This window comes from Notolepis coatsorum (assembly GCF_963971535.1).
Source record: "Notolepis coatsorum genome assembly, chromosome: 5".
NCBI classification, from domain to species: domain Eukaryota; kingdom Metazoa; phylum Chordata; class Actinopteri; order Aulopiformes; family Paralepididae; genus Notolepis; species Notolepis coatsorum.
In genome coordinates, this window is record NC_140169.1 from 207,308,768 (window position 1) to 207,333,042 (window position 24,275).

Here is a 24,275-nt window from a genome sequence, read left to right on the forward strand (position 1 = left end):
ACCGAATATATATATTTATTGCTTGAGATCCCTTGTATAATATTTGTATATCGTTTGATATCCCTTGTATATTATTTGTATATATACACGGAATATCCCTTTACCTGGGTACAAACCAGAGTGATATTCGCTCTCCTATTGGACAGCGACCCCTAGGCGCCAACGGCCAAGCCCCCAACGGCAAGTTCAAAGGCAACTCCGGGCATGTCTCAACATGTCCAGAGTCTGCGCAGTAATACGAGACAGAACTGAGGTTGGCACTAGATAATTCACCTTACGTATAAATACGGCGCAGGTGGAAACAGCAGCAATTTATTCGTTCATTACTAGTAAAGCCTTCACCACGAGACAACGTGCAGTGAAGTGAGCAACTTTGCCTCTAAATAGAGCCTTGAGAACCGCGTGCGAATAGATTGCTAAAGTGTCAGAGTTTAACGCAGTAACGTTGAGTTCGACTTATTCTAATGTGAAGTAATAGTCTATCATTTATAGTGTATCGTGCGGCTACTAGGGGTGGGACAATACATCGATCCAGATCGATATATCGATCTATTATCAATAATCAAATAGGATCGACGCAACGTAAAAAGATCGATTCATATTGCGATACTCTTATTTTGAAAATCCCCGCAAGTCATATCCGCCGGCGCCCAGTATTGTGAAACTCCGTGTAGAAATTACAGCAGTGTTTGCGTCTGCTGTAAAGCACTACAGAGCGTCTATTTTGCGAGCCGATATAAGTCTGTGCAGTTTTTTCCCCGCAACGGGTCAAATGCATATAACAGGCGTTGCATCATCGCCATTCCTTTATGCCAACGTCGCGTTAAATATCTAAATGAACGTCGCGTTGGCTGCTAAAAGCTAAGCAGCTAACCGTGAGAGAGAACAGGAGAGTGGAAAGGGGACTTGGAAGGAGGAGGGGTGGGGGCTGTGGGGGACTCTGTGTGTGTGTGTGTGTGTGTGTGTCTGTGTGTGTCTGTGTGTGTCTGTGTGTGTGTTAAAGCTCAATATATAAAAACAAAAGTGAACAGGAGGTCTATTTGTATTAAAAACAATAGATTGTTTTTCATTTAAATGTCTGGAAGAGCTCAAAAATAAATACATCAATTGATATTTCCGTAGCCTTTTTTTAGTTGATCTAAATGTGACTGATTGTGTTAAATGGGCACATAATATCGCCTCATATCGATCGCAGACACCTGAATTGAATCGTATCGTATCGTGGCAGACTTTGTGATATCGGCAAATATCGTATCGTTGTCCAAAGAATCGATATCGTATCGTATCGTGATGAAACTGATGATTCCCACCCCTAGCGGCTACAGTTCTTCAGTGACCAGCATTACCACCGGTTCGTCGTGTATATAGCTAGTGCACTTATCCAGGCTGGTCGGCCTAAACTCGTGCCCCCACCCGAGGAGTCCTAGACGAGAACCGTTGGATATGTACACCGGAGAACCTACACCGGCGACTGCAGAACCATTTCTGGTTGGATTATATTGCTTTGGGACCGTGACTGCTGGAGCAGAGAACCGTCGACCCCACTGTTGTTTGGGATCTACCCCCCGTGAGGATCATCACTCGAGCCCGCCTCTAGGAAGAGGCTGGCTAGCTGTCTTCCATGCTGTCGAGCATACTGGATTATAGCTGTTGCTTTGTCTACTGATCAAGGGAGTACATGCACTGGCTCCTGTATCTGGAACCTCGTTATTCCTCGTTGACCCAGACTTTGTACCCATTCCTCTACCCCGGCCGGCCTTACACCCGGAGGGAACCCCCCAGTGTCTCCAGCTGGTACTAGTGTGCCCTATGTAATTGCTATACCACAGGTGGCGTCAGTTTAGACCCATCCTAGTATTCATACTATTCTCATTGACTTACGCTCTTGACTTACTTTACGTGTGTTCTTCGCCATACAAGCGCGAGCATAATTCTCAATCTGTAACCTAACATTGCTTAATAATAATAAATACCCTCTAAATAGTACTTTATGTGTCAATGCCGTATTCTTGTGTGGGTGTTCACCATATATATTCATGTACTGTATGGCCAGTAATTAAAGTACATAACTAGTAGTGGTTTAATATATCATACTCTTTAATACAGTCAGGGAATTGTACCCCTCAGTTACAGATACCATGACTTAAAATCCTCTTACCTTGACGATTAAAAGCCTCCCCAATTTAGAAAACAGTATTCCCATGGCTGGTGTTGATATGCTGCTAGCTAACGAAAACAAACAGCCGGACACTAAAGCAAATAACGACGGTACATTTTTTACTTCCGGTCGGGGGGTTCCAAAATAAAAGAGCAACGTCTATAGCACCGGAAATACGTTTATTTTGTACATTATCTAACTTTAACACGAACCTAAACTAACGTTACAACTAACCTAAAGTTAGTTTAGGTTCGTGTTAACGTTAGATAATGTGTAGTGGGTTGTTGACAGTCGTCCACGATGCACCTGCGATTGTGCCTTTTCACTCTGTACCAAAGTTGTAGATGTTGAATGAATTGAATGTCCACAGTTGCTCCTCTTACGGTTTACAGGGTTTATTGTTGTCCAAGGGTAAATGATAGTGAAGTAAGGGTTAAACAGAACAGTCGTCAATTGCTCCGTGGTCAGTTCCAACAGTAAAACAGTGTTTGAAGGTAAAACCTCAGCAGGTGCACAAGATTCCAGTGATCACCTTGGCTATTTATAGGAGTGGGCTGTAATGGGTGGTGAGCCCTCTAGTGTCCAAACATAAATAAGACAGTCTAAACCAGGGGTCTCAAACTCAATTTACCTGGGGGCCGCTGGAGGTAGAGTATGAGTGAGGCTGGGCCGCATCAAATATTCCACAAAAAAGGGTTTCAAGTATTCAAAAAAAAGTACAACTGATCCAATCTTCTCAATCTTTAGCAATAACTAGGGGTGCACCGATATATCGGTCGGGTATCGGTATCGGCCGATAAGTGCCTTGTTGACTGCTATCGGCCTATCGGCCGATAAGCTCAAATGTGCCGATAGCAGTCGCCGATAAATACCCATCAATTTGTGTAGCGTCAAAAGGCAAAAAAAAAAAGTTCACTCGCGACCTATCTGCACAACGCCCGCCGTCCCCCACACACACACACAAGCTACTGCATCAAAGTAACTAGTACTTATGATTAACAAGGCATTCGTTTTGTGGCATTAGCGTTATATAGTTAGTGTTACACGGACAATAACATCAGCATATTATTATTACCCATAGCAGCAAGGCATTACTCCGAGTCCGTTCATTAGCTACCGGGAGATGCAAGACTTACGTTACTGGTGAAAATGTGATTTGCGTTGGAATACTCCTTTGTCAACTTGCTGTACTTTGCTTGCAGGTCTGCAGCCATTATTATGAATAGCCCCAACTTTAGCCAAGGTAACGTTATGGCTAAACCTTTAACAATAGTTAACGCTAGCTTTCGGTTAGCTGTTCAATGCTATTAATAACACAACTCCCCGTCAACACCCTCTCTCGGGAAGATGGCATTTAAGAAAGTATCTGCTGTTAAAATGAAGTGTTACACGTTCAATAACAAGCATATTATTTACCCGAAGATAGCAGTAAACAAGGCATTACTCCGTTAGTCCGTTCATAGCTCGGTTCCATTCCGTTGCTCATTCCGTACCCAACTACACATTCTGCAATCTGTTAATAAAGTTTTCAACCAGACAAATGTATAGAAAGGCTTTGTTTTATTATAACATTTGTTGCAGTAAAATCATTATGCAGCTAACGTAGCTACGTTAAGTGTGTTCTTCTGCTCTCGCAAACAGAACAATGGCGGCATGCCCGGAAGTAGAAAAATGTATAAACGCTTGCCGATTGGTGGTAAGGACAGCAGGAGGTGGGTGCTAGCGGTGTGGCGTAATTGGCCGAATCGACTGTCAATCAAAATGGTTCCATTGCATTGGTTGAAAGCTCTGGTTGAGAGAATAGTATCCCGCTGCAGGCCGCAAGAATGGTTCCATTGCATTGGTTGAAAGCTCTGGTTGAGAAAATAGTATCCCTCTGCAGGCCGCAAGACGATACTGGGAGAGAGATAGTGATACCATAAACATATTTATTGATGTTTCCTTTTTTTAAGTAAGTAAAGAGGCCTACAAATACAAACATACACATACAAATATACAGTAGTTTCATTAAAAAAAAATAATAATAAAAAAAAAAAAAAAAAAAAAATTACAAATACTTATATACAAATATACAAATATCGGTATCGGTATCGGCCGATAGTGTTAGTTGAACAATCGGTATCGGTATCGGCGGCCAATTTTCATATCGGTGCATCCCTAGCAATAACATTTCAGAACAGTTCTTCAGAACATGAATGGTTCTTCAGAACATAGGCTTCTCAGTGGTGTCAGTGGACTCATCCACAGCTATGGAAATGCACTGTGCATTTTTTTTTATTCTATCACAAATCTGTTTAATCAAATCACCAGCCAGTATTTCAGTTATTCTGGTTGCTGTGCGATCTGAGGGGCATTTGCTTTTGTTTGCCTTCAAACATGGTCTCCATCACTCAGTCATACATTATTTTCAAATTGCCACCCTCCACAAGAGCTACCGTTTCTTGGCATATAGTCACATTGGTTTGGTGCTGGGACTCGGGATGAACGCATATTTTTCAGCCCATTCACCTTTGAATTGCAGTCGACTTTTCTTTTACTGACCATCTTTTAAAATGCCATATTTTTCTGCTGGCTGCCTGCTGGCGAAACTAGGCTAGTAGCTACATTTATGATTAATCTCACGGAGATAAAACTGGGAGCGAGTTTACTGTAGATGCGCAGTCAACTCTGCTCTGACATTACTGAAAGAGAGAGACGACATGCAATCCGTGAAGACCCGCCCTACTCTGCATCTGATTCGCAGACTGTGGGTGAGGGGGGGGGGGGGGGGAACGCTGACGGGATGCTGAATGTGATTGGACCAGACCCGTACACAGACACAGACCGTTGTCAGTGCAGCCAGCCGCTTATGCAGAGCACTGCTCGCAGTCAGGAGATAGCGAGGATATATTTTCCTTCCACTGTACTTGATATCACTCCGGAATCACGTTTCAACCAAGTCACTAATATAACGTTGCTGTCATGAGCCTGCGCTATGGTAGCCTACAAGTGATTAAATAAATAAAACGTCCAACTCTCGCGCAACGACTCGGCAAACAGTAGCGCGCGGTAGGGGTGGACGGTATGGTCTAAAATGTATATCACGGTATAATTTGAAGCATAGACGGTAACGGTATCACGGTATCATCGTTTTTGATTAAAATTTATTTTATTTTATTTTATATAATTTTTTTTTTTTTTTATAAAATATATATATTATATAATTAGACTTGTACTTGTATTATCTGCGAGACATCGCCACCACGCAACAAGCTCCACTGTCTGTGTGTACTCTAGTAGCCTCCAGCTACGGCCAGGATTCTCCGGAGCTGCACCTGGACCCTATTGGCATAACGTTACTTACCGTAATTCCTCTAATAGTAACCGGGTCTCAAATACAAGCCGGGTCTCTATTAATGGCCGGGTGCGCTCTTGAGCTAAGCAATTATAAGCCGGCCTCCTAATACAAGCCGGGTTACTAATATACTGAGCTGCATACTGAGCTAGTTACTTGATTTCACTTTGAAAACGTTGACATGACCAGTGACCACCTGTAATTGCACTGTTTACTATTTCATACAGTACTTGGTTTCAATAAATGAACCCAGTACATTTTACTGGGTTCAAACTGACACAAAATGTTGATTTATTCATTATGATCCGTTTGAAAATTTGAAATATAGGCCTCCCTCTTATACAGGCCTCCTCCTAATACAAGCCTGGTACCCGCTACAGTTGAAACAAATACAAGCCGGGGTTACTATTAGAGGAATTACGGTAACTGTGCTCAGCAAGCCCTCAGCTCGAATACGCATCGAATCAGTGTTATAAGACATTGATATCAGGAGCTATCTGTAGCTACTGCTAGCCGGATATATAACGTTAATACAACGCCTCAGTGAATTATTTAGTTCAATGGGACATTTCGTTTTGAACGGTGAACTAACTTGCGCTAACGTGAGCTAACAGGTAGCATACACATCTCTACTAGACTTTGTGGAGCGTTTGTTGATGTCAGGAGCTATCGGTAGCTGGCCGACTAGATACCGTTCGGTTAGACAATGCCTCATCATGTATTAAACTAAAAGTGAATAGTTGACTGGGTCATTTTGTAACGGTAGCTAAGCTAACGTTAGCTCAGGGAGACGCCGCCGTCCTCCCGTGTCTCGTCCCACTAGACTACTAGACCCGTGTTTACATGCGTGCGGTAGGGGCTGGCACGCCCACTGCGCGAAGCCTCCTAAATAACTTTTTCCAGTTCGCACATATCTATTATCTATGACTAATTCTATCTATTTTTAGGGGCAAATGCGAGTGAAATAGTCGCGCTGTGGTTACATGACGTCATTGCTATTTTAGAGCTGCCCTACCGGTTACACGGTATAGTCAAAATCCACACCGTAGAGCAAATTCATACCGTTTATACCGTATACCGTTTATACCGTCCACCCCTAGCGCGCGGGCCACATTAACACTAAACATTGACGTCAAGTAGGGGGCCGCAAAATATCATCCCTCGGGCCGCAATTGGCCCGCGGGCCGCGAGTTTGAGACCCCTGGTCTAAACAGTGCATGGTAATATATAATATAATATATATATTATAATAATAATATAATAATATATAAATCCACCAAGTCGGTTTCTGCCTCTACATAATGTACAAAATAAACGTATTCCCGGTGCTATAGACGTCGCTCTTTTATTTTGGAACCCCCCGACCGGAAGTAAACATTTACCCTCGTTATTTGCTTTAGTATATTTGCTTAGAAAACGTAATTGTCTAATTCAATTATTTTTTATTTCTCCACGTGGTAAATACACAGGTCACAACATGTTTACAGGAACGTTTTGGAGTTGTATTTGGAGTGTATTTCGTGACTGTAGGGGACTGTAGGGAACTTCAGGGTAAAGGTCTGACCCACTTCCAGTGATGAAGCTAAGCTACGCTAACGGAGCGGCTGTTTCCTAAGCCTAATGCACGCACAGAGAATAAAAGGGTATGTATCTTCTTGTCTAACTCCAGGGAAGATGGCAAATAAGCTAATTTCCCAAAATGTTGGCGTTTTCCTTTAAGGTTTTCAAATTGATCTGAATAAATGTACATGTTAACATTGATAGCTCCCTAAAAAATGCCACATTGTAATTTGTACTGGAAAACTAAATCAAATCATCATCAAAACTAAGATATTGTGGTATGATATTTTGTCCATATGAAGCATCACCATATTCAGTAAATAATACTCTCCATCGAGAGTGAGACCATCCTCTGGCCATATATCACTCTTTTCCATGTACTCACCTTCATATTGATGCTTCACCGTGTTTCCGATGTCAGCAAATTTGCGGTCCTCAAAGATGAGGAAGTTGTGCTTCTTTGACAGGGAAACCAGCGACGAGACGAAGGTTGGAACAAAGTCCTAGAGGGGTAGAATAACAATATGAAGTCCTACAGAGATAGAATAACAACATGAAGTCCTACAGAGGTAGAATAACAATAATGTCTGGCCTTCCCCCTCCAATACACTATCCCCTTTGTATTGTATCTACCTAACACCTACCATTTCCTAACCACCTTATAGCCATTCCTTTGTCTCACCCCTTCTCCTATATCCCACTTCCCGCCAATAAATGTCGACGTACACCTCTATTCTAAGAGCCACTTCCGGGTCCTAGGCCAGAACTCCCAGTGTGGTCTTCTTCTGGACACAATACATTAGGGGTGTAAAGGTACACATATCGGTACCGAACCGTTTCAGTGTGTTGTGTACCGTACCATACCAAACGGATGTGTAGTGTACCGAACATTTACAACCACTAACGAATGTTTTTTTCACAATCTAATATATATATATATATATATATATATATATATATATATATATATATATATATATATATATATATATATTTTTTTTTTTTATGTTTACAAGTCGATTATTAATTTCAATATAGAATATTCGTCGACACCCCTACAAGTACAATTAGTTACTGCACACTACATCACCCCTGAGTGGAACATGGAAAGCCAAACTGTACCGAAAACCCGTACCGAAACTTGACTTCAAAACCGAGGTACGTACCGTACCGTGGTTTTTGTGTACCGTTACACCCCTACAATAATAATTCAGGGAGATATACTAAAAAGCTATTTATAATTTTTGGCCTGAGGATACTAGTAAAACTTTTTTAAATATTCAATTGCAAATAGAATCAATTGTTGTAGATTTTTCTGGTACATTTATTGTTTAGATTAATCGACTAATCGATAAAATAATCAACAGATTAATAGATAACAAAATAATCGTTAGTGACAGCCCTACTATCTAGTCTACCTGTAGCATGTCCACATGGGTCTCAGGGGAGGAAATTAGGCCACTTTACTCGCCAAATGCGAGTATTTTTTACGTTTGGCGAGTGATTCATGAAGACCACTCGCCAGTCTGGCGAGTATACAAAAAAATAAAACATTCTGCAATCACTGCACTGGCAAACGGTGCGCGTCTTCTGAGTGTTCGCTTTAGTTGACAGTGCCACGAGAGCACTGCACAAGACCACCCGCGGACATATAATGTTTAATAAACGTTTGGGCAGTACTGGCCAACCCGCGGACATATAATAATAATAAAAGTCCCGCGGTACTACTAGGCTAGCCATCAGGAGCACTCGCAAACAGATAACGTTAAACACAGCAGAATATGGAAAACAGACAGACTGACCAACGGGGAACTGCATCCAACCCTAGTACAACCATCGAGTATAAGTTACTAAGGACACATTTAAATCAGAGGTGTAATGTTGTCTACTGGAACTGTATACAGTGGTTAGCTTCTAGTTAGCGTTTTAGATATAGGTGCTTGCTAGCTAACGTTAGCCCCGTGTGCTCAAAGCAGCCAGCTGGGTGTATATCCGTTATGACTATAATGTTTCCAAAAAAGCACCGGACTACGACGTAAGGTTAGACATTTTATTTCATGCTCAAAAGCCCCTGGCTTGCACATCGCAGTCACAAAAGGGGCTAGCTCAACCAGTGCACTGTGCACACAACGTCAACAGCACACCAACCCAACTGACGTTACCACAACACTTGACGGTACGTCACAGCACTGTCGTAAGACCACCGTGCTGTCTTAAAGGCACAGTGTGCCTACCCAGATGCATACACAACATTGACGCGGCTTGACATACAAAGAAGTAATTATCACAATTAGCGATTTTTTTTGTCTGGTAAAAAATCTGTTTGGCTGGTAAAAAAAATCAGATACTCGCCAGTTGGCTGGTAAGCCAAAAAGTTAGTTTCCTCCCCTGATGGGTCTCTATAAGGTCTACCTGTAGCATGTCCACATGAGTCTCTATAAGATCTACCTGTAGCATGTCCACATGGGTCTCTATAAGGTCTACCTGTAGCATGTCCACATGGGTCTCTATAAGATCTACCTGTAGCATGTCCACATGGGTCTCTATAAGGTCTACCTGTAGCATGTCCACATGGGTCTCTATAAGGTCTACCTGTAGCATGTCCACATGGGTCTCTATCTAGTCTACCTGTAGCATGTCCACATGGGTCTCTATAAGGTCTACCTGTAGCATGTCCACATGGGTCTCTATAAGATCTACCTGTAGCATGTCCACATGGGTCTCTATAAGGTCTACCTGTAGCATGTCCACATGGGTCTCTATAAGGTCTACCTGTAGCATGTCCACATGGGTCTCTATCTAGTCTACCTGTAGCATGTCCACATGGGTCTCTATCTAGTCTACCTGTAGCATGTCCACATGGGTCTCTATCTAGTCTACCTGTAGCATGTCCACATGGGTCTCTATCTAGTCTACCTGTAGCATGTCCACATGGGTCTCTATCTAGTCTACCTGTAGCATGTCCACATGGGTCTCTATAAGGTCTACCTGTAGCATGTCCACATGGGTCTCTATAAGGTCTACCTGTAGCATGTCCACATGGGTCTCTATAAGGTCTACCTGTAGCATGTCCACATGGGTCTCTATAAGGTCTACCTGTAGCATGTCCACATGGGTCTCTATAAGGTCTACCTGTAGCATGTCCACATGGGTCTCTATAAGGTCTACCTGTAGCATGTCCACATGGGTCTCTATAAGGTCTACCTGTAGCATGTCCACATGGGTCTCTATAAGGTCTACCTGTAGCATGTCCACATGGGTCTCTATCTAGTCTACCTGTAGCATGTCCACATGGGTCTCTATAGGGTCTACCTGTAGCATGTCCACATGGGTCTCTATCTAGTCTACCTGTAGCATGTCCACATGGGTCTCTATCTAGTCTACCTGTAGCATGTCCACATGGGTCTCTATAAGGTCTACCTGTAGCATGTCCACATGGGTCTCTATAAGGTCTACCTGTAGCATGTCCACATGGGTCTCTATAAGGTCTACCTGTAGCATGTCCACATGGGTCTCTATAAGGTCTACCTGTAGCATGTCCACATGGGTCTCTATAGGGTCTACCTGTAGCATGTCCACATGGGTCTCTATAAGGTCTACCTGTAGCATGTCCACATGGGTCTCTATAGGGTCTACCTGTAGCATGTCCACATGGGTCTCTATCTAGTCTACCTGTAGCATGTCCACATGGGTCTCTATAAGGTCTACCTGTAGCATATCCACATGGGTCTCTATCTAGTCTACCTGTAGCATGTCCACATGGGTCTCTATCTAGTCTACCTGTAGCATGTCCACATGGGTCTCTATCTAGTCTACCTGTAGCATGTCCACATGGGTCTCTATAAGGTCTACCTGTAGCATGTCCACATGGGTCTCTATAAGGTCTACCTGTAGCATGTCCACATGGGGCTCTATAAGATCTACCTGTAGCATGTCCACATGGGTCTCTATAAGGTCTACCTGTAGCATGTCCACATGGGTCTCTATAGGGTCTACCTGTAGCATGTCCACATGGGTCTCTATAGGGTCTACCTGTAGCATGTCCACATGGGTCTCTATCTAGTCTACCTGTAGCATGTCCACATGGGTCTCTATAAGGTCTACCTGTAGCATGTCCACATGGGTCTCTATAAGGTCTACCTGTAGCATGTCCACATGGGTCTCTATAGGGTCTACCTGTAGCATGTCCACATGGGTCTCTATAGGGTCTACCTATAGCATGTCCACATGGGTCTCTATAAGGTCTACCTGTAGCATGTCCACATGGGTCTCTATAAGGTCTACCTGTAGCATGTCCACATGGGTCTCTATAAGGTCTACCTGTAGCATGTCCACATGGGTCTCTATCTAGTCTACCTGTAGCATGTCCAAATGGGTCTCTATCTACTCTACCTGTAGCATGTCCACATGGGTCTCTATAAGGTCTACCTGTAGCATGTCCACATGGGTCTCTATAAGGTCTACCTGTAGCATGTCCACATGGGTCTCTATAAGGTCTACCTGTAGCATGTCCACATGGGTCTCTATCTAGTCTACCTGTAGCATGTCCACATGGGTCTCTATCTAGTCTACCTGTAGCATGTCCACATGGGTCTCTATCTAGTCTACCTGTAGCATGTCCACATGGGTCTCTATAAGGTCTACCTGTAGCATGTCCACATGGGTCTCTATAAGATCTACCTGTAGCATGTCCACATGGGTCTCTATAAGGTCTACCTGTAGCATGTCCACATGGGTCTCTATAAGGTCTACCTGTAGCATGTCCACATGGGTCTCTATAGGGTCTACCTGTAGCATGTCCACATGGGTCTCTATCTAGTCTACCTGTAGCATGTCCACATGGGTCTCTATAAGATCTACCTGTAGCATGTCCACATGGGTCTCTATAAGGTCTACCTGTAGCATGTCCACATGGGTCTCTATAAGGTCTACCTGTAGCATGTCCACATGGGTCTCTATCTAGTCTACCTGTAGCATGTCCACATGGGTCTCTATCTAGTCTACCTGTAGCATGTCCACATGGGTCTCTATCTAGTCTACCTGTAGCATGTCCACATGGGTCTCTATAAGGTCTACCTGTAGCATGTCCACATGGGTCTCTATAAGATCTACCTGTAGCATGTCCACATGGGTCTCTATCTAGTCTACCTGTAGCATGTCCACATGGGTCTCTATAAGATCTACCTGTAGCATGTCCACATGGGTCTCTATAAGATCTACCTGTAGCATGTCCACATGGGTCTCTATAAGGTCTACCTGTAGCATGTCCACATGGGTCTCTATAGGGTCTACCTGTAGCATGTCCACATGGGTCTCTATAAGGTCTACCTGTAGCATGTCCACATGGGTCTCTATCTAGTCTACCTGTAGCATGTCCACATGGGTCTCTATCTAGTCTACCTGTAGCATGTCCACATGGGTCTCTATAAGGTCTACCTGTAGCATGTCCACATGGGTCTCTATAGGGTCTACCTGTAGCATGTCCACATGGGTCTCTATAAGGTCTACCTATAGCATGTCCACATGGGTCTCTATAAGGTCTACCTGTAGCATATCCACATGGGTCTCTATCTAGTCTACCTGTAGCATGTCCACATGGGTCTCTATAAGGTCTACCTGTAGCATGTCCACATGGGTCTCTATAAGGTCTACCTATAGCATGTCCACATGGGTCTCTATAAGGTCTACCTGTAGCATATCCACATGGGTCTCTATCTAGTCTACCTGTAGCATGTCCACATGGGTCTCTATAAGGTCTACCTGTAGCATGTCCACATGGGTCTCTATAAGGTCTACCTGTAGCATGTCCACATGGGTCTCTATCTAGTCTACCTGTAGCATGTCCACATGGGTCTCTATAAGGTCTACCTGTAGCATGTCCACATGGGTCTCTATAAGGTCTACCAGTAGCATGTCCACATGGGTCTCTATCTAGTCTACCTGTAGCATGTCCACATGGGTCTCTATAGGGTCTACCTGTAGCATGTCCACATGGGTCTCTATAAGGTCTACCTGTAGCATGTCCACATGGGTCTCTATCTAGTCTACCTGTAGCATGTCCACATGGGTCTCTATCTAGTCTACCTGTAGCATGTCCACATGGGTCTCTATAAGGTCTACCTGTAGCATGTCCACATGGGTCTCTATAATGTCTACCTGTAGCATGTCCACATGGGTCTCTATAAGGTCTACCAGTAGCATGTCCACATGGGTCTCTATCTAGTCTACCTGTAGCATGTCCACATGGGTCTCTATAAGATCTACCTGTAGCATGTCCACATGGGTCTCTATAAGGTCTACCTGTAGCATGTCCACATGGGTCTCTATAAGGTCTACCAGTAGCATGTCCACATGGGTCTCTATAAGGTCTACCTGTAGCATGTCCACATGGGTCTCTATAAGGTCTACCTGTAGCATGTCCACATGGGTCTCTATAAGGTCTACCTGTAGCATGTCCACATGGGTCTCTATAGGGTCTACCTGTAGCATGTCCACATGGGTCTCTATAAGGTCTACCAGTAGCATGTCCACATGGGTCTCTATAAGGTCTACCTGTAGCATGTCCACATGGGTCTCTATAGGGTCTACCTGTAGCATGTCCACATGGGTCTCTATAAGGTCTACCTGTAGCATGTCCACATGGGTCTCTATAAGGTCTACCTGTAGCATGTCCACATGGGTCTCTATAAGATCTACCTGTAGCATGTCCACATGGGTCTCTATAAGGTCTACCTGTAGCATGTCCACATGGGTCTCTATAAGGTCTACCTGTAGCATGTCCACATGGGTCTCTATCTAGTCTACCTGTAGCATGTCCACATGGGTCTCTATAAGGTCTACCTGTAGCATGTCCACATGGGTCTCTATCTAGTCTACCTGTAGCATGTCCACATGGGTCTCTATAAGGTCTACCTGTAGCATGTCCACATGGGTCTCTATCTAGTCTACCTGTAGCATGTCCACATGGGTCTCTATCTAGTCTACCTGTAGCATGTCCACATGGGTCTCTATAAGATCTACCTGTAGCATGTCCACATGGGTCTCTATCTAGTCTACCTGTAGCATGTCCACATGGGTCTCTATAGGGTCTACCTGTAGCATGTCCACATGGGTCTCTATAAGGTCTACCTGTAGCATGTCCACTAGGGGTGGGAATCACCAGTTTCATCATGATACGATACGATATCGATTCTTTGGACAACGATACGATATTTGCCGATATCACAAAGTCTCTCACGATACAATACGATACGATTAGATTCAGGTGCCTGCGATCGATATGAGATGATATCATATGCCCATTTAACACAATCAGTAACATTTAGATCAACCAAAAAAAGGTAATGAAAATATCATTTGACATTTGTATTTTTGAGCTCTTCCAGACATTTAAAGGAAAATCAATCTATTGTTTTTAATACAAATAGACCTCCTGTTCACTGTAAAGTGCCACGTTTTTATATATTGAGCTTTAAACTTTAAGCTACATTTTTTGGAACTCAAAACTCACAACCTTCCTCTCCCAAACCGTTCCTACAACAATTTGTTGATGTTGCATGATCATGTATAGGCCTACATTTATTATGTATTATATTGTTTATGTTTAAATAACATTTAAACATCAAACTCCTCTGACCTCATCTGGTCTTTCCAAAGACGCGCGCACACACACACACAGAAAGGGAGAATGCTATGCTGTAACGTCTACACACACGGAGCTACTGCTGTTGTTCTTGGGCGGATATGAGACTCGCCACAGGATTTTCAAAATAAGAGTATCGATATGAATCGATCTTATTACATCGCATCGATCCGATTCGATTGTTGATAATTACATCGATGTATCGATCTGGATCGATGTATCGTCCCACCCCTAATGTCCACATGGGTCTCTATAAGGTCTACCTGTAGCATGTCCACATGGGTCTCTATAGGGTCTACCTGTAGCATGTCCACATGGGTCTCTATAAGGTCTACCTGTAGCATGTCCACATGGGTCTCTATAAGGTCTACCTGTAGCATGTCCACATGGGTCTCTATAGGGTCTACCTGTAGCATGTCCACATGGGTCTCTATAAGGTCTACCTGTAGCATGTCCACATGAGTCTCTATAAGGTCTACCTGTAGCATGTCCACATGGGTCTCTATCTAGTCTACCTGTAGCATGTCCACATGGGTCTCTATAAGGTCTACCTGTAGCATGTCCACATGGGTCTCTATAGGGTCTACCTGTAGCATGTCCACATGGGTCTCTATAAGGTCTACCTGTAGCATGTCCACATGGGTCTCTATAAGGTCTACCTGTAGCATGTCCACATGGGTCTCTATAAGATCTACCTGTAGCATGTCCACATGGGTCTCTATAAGGTCTACCTGTAGCATGTCCACATGGGTCTCTATAAGGTCTACCTGTAGCATGTCCACATGGGTCTCTATCTAGTCTACCTGTAGCATGTCCACATGGGTCTCTATAAGGTCTACCTGTAGCATGTCCACATGGGTCTCTATAAGGTCTACCTGTAGCATGTCCACATGGGTCTCTATAGGGTCTACCTGTAGCATGTCCACATGGGTCTCTATAGGGTCTACCTGTAGCATGTCCACATGGGTCTCTTTAAGGTCTACCTGTAGCATGTCCACATGGGTCTCTATCTAGTCTACCTGTAGCATGTCCACATGGGTCTCTATCTAGTCTACCTGTAGCATGTCCACATGGGTCTCTATCTAGTCTACCTGTAGCATGTCCACATGGGTCTCTATAAGGTCTACCTGTAGCATGTCCACATGGGTCTCTATAAGGTCTACCTGTAGCATGTCCACATGGGTCTCTATAAGATCTACCTGTAGCATGTCCACATGGGTCTCTATCTAGTCTACCTGTAGCATGTCCACATGGGTCTCTATAGGGTCTACCTGTAGCATGTCCACATGGGTCTCTATAATATCTACCTGTAGCATGTCCACATGGGTCTCTATAAGGTCTACCTGTAGCATGTCCACATGGGTCTCTATCTAGTCTACCTGTAGCATGTCCACATGGGTCTCTATAAGGTCTACCTGTAGCATGTCCACATGGGTCTCTATAAGGTCTACCTGTAGCATGTCCACATGGGTCTCTATCTAGTCTACCTGTAGCATGTCCACATGGGTCTCTATCTAGTCTACCTGTAGCATGTCCACATGGGTCTCTATAAGGCAGGGTTCGAAATTAACGGGGGCTCGGGGCAAAATGCCCTTGAAAATGGACAATGCCCCCGAATATCAGTTAAGGGGGGCAGAAAATGCCCCCGACAGTTTACTAATTATATATATAATTATATATATGATCTACAGTGCAAGCATTTCCCTTGTATTTGGCCCTAATAATATGTGTGTGTGCGCCACCCGGAAAAATCATTTACTCGAGACGAGTGACGATTACAAAACAGCTCCGCTGTTATAATAGTCCCACATTACACAAGGCGCATAAACGTCCAATCACAGTAGCGCCCGAAAACAAAGTCACGGTACCGGCTTAGGCAAGTTATACATTCAGAATCAGACAACGCAAAAAAATCAGCCAGCCATGAAGCCCATTAATTTTTATTTTGAGCAAAAGAGAGACGAGGAGAAAGAGAGGAATCCGGCTGACATGGCTTTTGAAGTGATATTCGCACGTGTTTTTGCGGGTCCAGTCCCCACGGTATGTTGACAGAATTCGCAAAACACCTTATCGACTGAAGCATAAAAGTCATTAGGATACTGCTCTGCTCTGAATTTAGGGCTTAGTGGGGAATTTCTTCCGACGTTAACGTTAACGACGCACCGAAGCAGCTAGACCATTTCTCCGTGTTGTGTGTAACACGCAGCAGTCCCCGCCTCCTCCCTCCTTGCAACAAACGTTCCACCCAAAAACGGAATTTCTATTTCATAATGAATTAAATAATTGTATAAAGAATTTTCAATGTTCTGTCATCTAATAATATATTCCATTACCTTTCCTATCTGTATCAAAGTCAAAATGTTGGTATCATAACAACACTACAACATACAAAAGCAGCTTGACAACCGATATCCTTTGCGTTTGATTGATTGAAAACTTTATTAACAGATTGCAGAATGGGTACAATACAGTACAGCTCAATACACACAAGTTAAGGGGATGCAGACCAGAGAAAGACTTTCGTCTTGTTTACATCAGGGTCCCCCATTTTCAATTCATAGTGTGCACACGCACAGTATAATAATGCATGAGATAAATAGTTAATAAACTCTGTGTTACTTGAACAATTTTCACTGTGCTCCTAAATTTCTTTGTGTGCTCCTAAATTTTTATTTAGATTTTATTTATTAACATTTTATTTAGGAGCACATGTGCTCCTTGGGAAAAAGGTTAGCGTAGAGCCCTATATATGGAGACATTAACATTACATTATCAAACATAGGGACGAAGACTGTAAAAAAAAGTGTCAACAATGTTTTATAATCCTTATGTTAATTTTCATCATAAAAATGCAGTGCCCCCGAAATACAAAAAAAAGCCCCCGAAAATCAATTAAGGGGGGCAAAAAAAGCCCCTGAATTTTTTTTTTTAATTTCTAACCCTGCTATAAGGTCTACCTGTAGCATGTCCACATGGGTCTCTATAAGATCTACCTGTAGCATGTCCACATGGGTCTCTATAAGGTCTACCTGTAGCATGTCCACATGGGTCTCTATAAGGTCTACCTGTAGCATGTCCACATGGGTCTCTATCTAGTCTACCTGTAGCATGTCCACATGGGTCTCTATAGGGTCTACCTGTAGCATGTCCACATGGGTCTCTATCTAGTCTACCTGTAGCATGTCCACATGGGTCTCTATAAGGTCTACCTGTAGCATGTCCACATGGGTCTCCATCTAGTCTACCTGTAGCATGTCCACATGGGTCTCTATAGGGTCTACCTGTAGCATGTCCACATGGGTCTCTATCTAGTCTACCTGTAGCATGTCCACATGGGTCTCTATAAGATCTACCTGTAGCATGTCCACATGGGTCTCTATAAGATCTACCTGTAGCATGTCCACATGGGTCTCTATAAGGTCTACCTGTAGCATGTCCACATGGGTCTCTATAAGATCTACCTGTAGCATGTCCACATGGGTCTCTATAAGATCTACCTGTAGCATGTCCACATGGGTCTCTATAGGGTCTACCTGTAGCATGTCCACATGGGTCTCTATAAGGTCTACCTGTAGCATGTCCACATGGGTCTCTATAGGGTCTACCTGTAGCATGTCCACATGGGTCTCTATCTAGTCTACCTGTAGCATGTCCACATGGGTCTCTATCTAGTCTACCTGTAGCATCTCCACATGGGTCTCTATCTAGTCTACCTGTAGCATGTCCACATGGGTCTCTATAAGGTCTACCTGTAGCATGTCCACATGGGTCTCTATCTAGTCTACCTGTAGCATGTCCACATGGGTCTCTATAAGGTCTACCTGTAGCATGTCCACATGGGTCTCTATAAGGTCTACCTGTAGCATGTCCACATGGGTCTCTATAGGGTCTACCTGTAGCATGTCCACATGGGTCTCTATAAGATCTACCTGTAGCATGTCCACATGGGTCTCTATAAGATCTACCTGTAGCATGTCCACATGGGTCTCTATAAGATCTACCTGTAGCATGTCCACATGGGTCTCTATCTAGTCTACCTGTAGCATGTCCACATGGGTCTCTATAAGGTCTACCTGTAGCATGTCCACATGGGTCTCTATAAGGTCTACCTGTAGCATGTCCACATGGGTCTCTATAAGGTCTACCTGTAGCATGTCCACATGGGTCTCTATCTAGTCTACCTGTAGCATGTCCACATGGGTCTCTATCTAGTCTACCTGTAGCATGTCCACATGGGTCTCTATAGGGTCTACCTGTAGCATGTCCACATGGGTCTCTATCTAGTCTACCTGTAGCATGTCCACATGGGTCTCTATAAGGTCTACCTGTAGCATGTCCACATGGGTCTCTATAAGGTCTACCTGTAGCATGTCCACATGGGTCTCTATAAGGTCTACCTGTAGCATGTCCACATGGGTCTCTATAAGGTCTACCTGTAGCATGTCCACATGGGTCTCTATAAGGTCTACCTGTAGCATGTCCACATGGGTCTCTATAGGGTCTACCTGTAGCATGTCCACATGGGTCTCTATAAGGTCTACCTGTAGCATGTCCACATGGGTCTCTATAGGGTCTACCTGTAGCATGCCCACATGGGTCTCTATAAGGTCTACCTGTAGCATGTCCACATGAGTCTCTATAAGGTCTACCTGTAGCATGTCCACATGGGTCTCTATAAGGTCTACCTGTAGCATGTCCACATGGGTCTCTATCTAGTCTACCTGTAGCATGTCCACATGGGTCTCTATCTAGTCTACCTGTAGCATGTCCACATGGGTCTCTATCTAGTCTACCTGTAGCATGTCCACATGGGTCTCTATAAGGTCTACCTGTAGCATGTCCACATGGGTCTCTATCTAGTCTACCTGTAGCATGTCCACATGGGTCTCTATAAGGTCTACCTGTAGCAAGTAAACATGGGTCTCTATCTAGTCTACCTATAGCATGTCCACATGGGTCTCTATCTAGTCTACCTGTAGCATGTCCACATGGGTCTCTATAAGGTCTACCTGTAGCATGTCCACATGGGTCTCTATAAGGTCTACCTGTAGCATGTTCACATGGGTCTCTATCTAGTCTACCTGTAGCATGTCCACATGGGTCTCTATAAGGTCTACCTGTAGCATGTCCACATGGGTCTCTATCTAGTCTACCTGTAGCATGTCCACATGGGTCTCTATCTAGTCTACCTGTAGCATGTCCACATGGGTCTCTATAAGGTCTACCTGTAGCATGTCCACATGGGTCTCTATAAGGTCTACCTGTAGCATGTCCACATGGGTCTCTATCTAGTCTACCTAGCATGTCCACATGGGTCTCTATCTAGTCTACCTATAGCATGTCCACATGGGTCTCTATAGGGTCTACCTGTAGCATATCCACATGGGTCTCTATCTAGTCTACCTGTAGCATGTTCACATGGGTCTCTATCTAGTCTACCTGTAGCATGTCCACATGGGTCTCTATCTAGTCTACCTGTAGCATGTCCACATGGGTCTCTATCTAGTCTACCTGTAGCATGTCCACATGGGTCTCTATAGGGTCTACCTGTAGCATGTCCACATGGGTCTCTATAAGATCTACCTGTAGCATGTCCACATGGGTCTCTATAAGGTCTACCTGTAGCATGTCCACATGGGTCTCTATAAGGTCTACCTGTAGCATGTCCACATGGGTCTCTATAAGATCTACCTGTAGCATGTCCACATGGGTCTCTATAAGATCTACCTGTAGCATGTCCACATGGGTCTCTATCTAGTCTACCTGTAGCATGTCCACATGGGTCTCTATAAGGTCTACCTGTAGCATGTCCACATGGGTCTCTATAAGGTCTACCTGTAGCATGTCCACATGGGTCTCTATAAGGTCTACCTGTAGCATGTCCACATGGGTCTCTATAGGGTCTACCTGTAGCATGTCCACATGGGTCTCTATAGGGTCTACCTGTAGCATGTCCACATGGGTCTCTATAAGGTCTACCTGTAGCATGTCCACATGGGTCTCTATCTAGTCTACCTGTAGCATGTCCACATGGGTCTCTATCTAGTCTACCTGTAGCATGTCCACATGGGTCTCTATCTAGTCTACCTGTAGCATGTCCACATGGGTCTCTATCTAGTCTACCTGTAGCATGTCCACATGGGTCTCTATAAGGTCTACCTGTAGCATGTCCACATGGGTCTCTATAAGGTCTACCTGTAGCATGTCCACATGGGTCTCTATCTAGTCTACCTGTAGCATGTCCACATGGGTCTCTATCTAGTCTACCTGTAGCATGTCCACATGGGTCTCTATAAGGTCTACCTGTAGCATGTCCACATGGGTCTCTATAAGATCTACCTGTAGCATGTCCACATGGGTCTCTATAAGGTCTACCTGTAGCATGTCCACATGGGTCTCTATAAGGTCTACCTGTAGCATGTCCACATGGGTCTCTATCTAGTCTACCTGTAGCATGTCCACATGGGTCTCTATAGGGTCTACCTGTAGCATGTCCACATGGGTCTCTATAAGGTCTACCTGTAGCATGTCCACATGGGTCTCTATCTAGTCTACCTGTAGCATGTCCACATGGGTCTCTATAAGGTCTACCTGTAGCATGTCCACATGGGTCTCCATCAGTGGATGTGAGCGGCGCGGCGCGCGAGCGGCGCTGGGCGCGGAGCGGGCCGTTTTGACGTGAGCGAGGAGTGGGTTTTAAAATGGGTCGGCGCGACGACCGGAGCGAGAGTTCTCCTCCGCTCCAAGCCGCTCAGGTCCGCTCCTCAGTGCGCACGGCACTGGTCTGGGAGGCGTCTACCAGACCAGACCAGATGGCACCGGTCCACAATGCACCTGTCCTCAGTGTCCGTCATGTAAACAGAACTGCATGTGCTTACAAGAAATCCCACAACGTGAAAGCATGGCCGTGTTTGCGAAGTATTTTAAAAAAGTAACAGATAATAAGTTCCAATGTATCGTGAAAACAACTAACGATGATGGTGAGGAGACAGAATGTGCAGACTATATTACCGTCCGAAGAGATTCTTCTTGGAATCTAAAGAGACACATTGGGAGGAAGCATGACCACATATTTCGCGAACATAATGAGAAGAAATCCAAAGGTTTGTTACTTGTCATTATTAGCCATTTTGAAATTGGTAGCCTTATTACAGCTTAATGTATTGTAGACCTAATATAAAGCATGCATTTATTATTTGTTTTAGATGCCCAGACGAAGCAGCAACAAAAAGATAAACAGCGTGACTCGCTGCACAATTTCCTCACTGGAAAAAAGGCACCTAACGTGACACGTGAAAGAAAAAGGGAGCTGGATGAAGCGTTTTTTAAAATGATATCCATGGATTACGACCCCTTAAGTAAAGGAGAACGTGAAGGTATGAGACATTTTGCCGGCATGGCCCAACCAGGTTACACCCCGCCCTGCTACAATACTGTCCGGGACACACTTATGCCACATGCCATACAAGAGATGGAAGTCAAACTACGAGAGCTCATAGGAATGGGTGAAGGGTTCGTTCTTGCATCTGATATTTGGACAAGTAGAAGAGGCCACAGTTTCCTTGCTATTGTGGCAAGTTTTATCGACGGGACGTTCAAGGGCCACACGGTTCTGTTAGGCTGTGAGCACATAACAGGGTCTCACACTGCAGATCGCATATATCAAAAGTATGAAAGTGTGCTGAAAAATTGGAACATTCATCAACGCGTGATTCGTGTGGTGACAGACAGTGCCAGCAACATGGTCAAGGCATTTAACATCCTGCCTGACGCTGAAGGAGAAGAGGAGAAAGATGATGATGATGAAGTGGCACTGGTGGTGGAGGAAGGGGAGGAAATAGCGGAGGAGGAACCTGCGCTCTCGCAAAACCAAGTGGACGTGGTCACTAATACTGTAGAGGCTATGGTAAACCAGTACTTCACCGTATCAAGTTTACACCTGCGATGCCCAATTCATCTGCTTCAGTTAGCTATCAAAGACGCAGTTAACGAGCATGATGATATCAATCGCCTGCTAGTTAAAGTGGGAAAGCTAGTGAAAAGTGTGCGTAAGAGTTGTCTGAACACGGAGGAAACTGACTCTCTGGGTGTACGACCCACCACTGCTTGCCCGACGCGATGGAGCAGCCAGCTGCGCATGGTGGAGTCTGTCCTAAAGCTATTCAAAAAAGATGCATTGTGGCAGAGCAAACTTAAAACCACTGCCGCTATTCTCACACTTAATGACGTGCGTCGGCTCAATCACCTTGTTGAAGTATTGTCACCGCTGGCTGACCTCACAGACAACATGCAACGGGAGCTTGGGAATTTGGGCATGATTCTCCCGGCTGTAGGCGAGCTCAAATCCCTGCTTGTCAACAACAACGCTGCCCTTCCATTAGGAATAGCTTCTTTCGCGGAAACACTGTCCAATAACGTGTCCACTCGCTTCAGAATGTACTATGATGATAAACACCTCCTCTTCGCGTCGCTGTTAGATCCTCGTTTCAAAACAGAGTGGATAATCCGTGATGAGTTGGTTTGTAATAAACTTGGAGAAATACGCGACCTCCTCGTCAAAGAAACAGAGGAGATGACTGCAGCAGTCGCTGCTGGAGAGGCAGCAGGTCAACCCGAGTCAGACGGCGGAGAATCTGACGTGCCCGAAGAAATCAAGAGGCCTCGTATGTTTGGATCATACTTCTCAGAGAATCAGCCCACGGGAGGAGGCAATGCGAAAACTGAAGTTGAAACCTACCTCTCGTCCCCAAGATCAAACCCTGACGATGTCAAAGATGTCATTGCATTTTGGAAACAAAATTCCAAGTCCCTTCCACGCCTGAGTAAAGTTGCCCGCAAAGTGTTCAGTATTCCCAGTGGCTCTGCGAGCGCAGAGAGGGTGTTTTCCGCTGCTGGTTTGATGTCAAGAAATCACCGCATGAGTTTGAAGCCTCAGACATTGGCTAAACTCGTGTTCTTGAAAGTGAACTCAAAGATAATGTAGCTGCGTGGCACTGCATGGCAGATATAGGCACATGAGCATTGTTTTATTTTGTTTAAAATGCACAAAGTGACAAAAACGAATAGCCTATAATATCCTACTTTATTGTAAAATGCAATAGGCCTGCCTAAAGTTAATGGCCATTATTTTTTATTTTATACATAAGAATGTAGCACTCTGTTTTATTTTGTTTAAAATGCACAAAGTGACAAAAACGAATAGCCTATAATATCCTACTTTATTGTAAAATGCAATAGGCCTGCCTAAAGTTAATGGCCATTATTTTTTATTTTATACATAAGAATGTAGCACTCTGTTTTATTTTGTTTAAAATGCACAAAGTGACAAAAACGAATAGCCTATAATATCCTACTTTATTGCAAAATGCAATAGGCCTGCCTAAAGTTAATGGCCATTATTTTTTATTTTATACATAAGAATGTAGCACTCTGTTTTAGATTTTATACATTTATATAAATGTAGCATATCCAACAGCACTTTTATATTGGTTGATTGTATTCGAGTTTTTCAAAGGCTATAGGGAACTTGCACACTTTCGTTTGTGTTTTACTGTGAGACACTTTGTAGACAGTTATGTCGA

At 44.0% G+C, this 24,275-nt stretch overlaps 1 protein-coding gene across 1 annotated transcript in view; it reads right to left on the reverse strand.

Annotated features, from left to right (window-relative positions):
- The window catches only part of umps (uridine monophosphate synthetase), a 118,130-nt gene that overhangs the window by 29,568 nt on the left and 64,287 nt on the right, over positions 1 to 24,275 (reverse strand). The window contains exon 7 of the mRNA XM_084315036.1: positions 7,438 to 7,555. Within this exon, the coding sequence (XP_084171162.1) occupies positions 7,438 to 7,555 (118 nt within the window). The remainder of the gene's footprint in view (positions 1 to 7,437; positions 7,556 to 24,275) is intronic.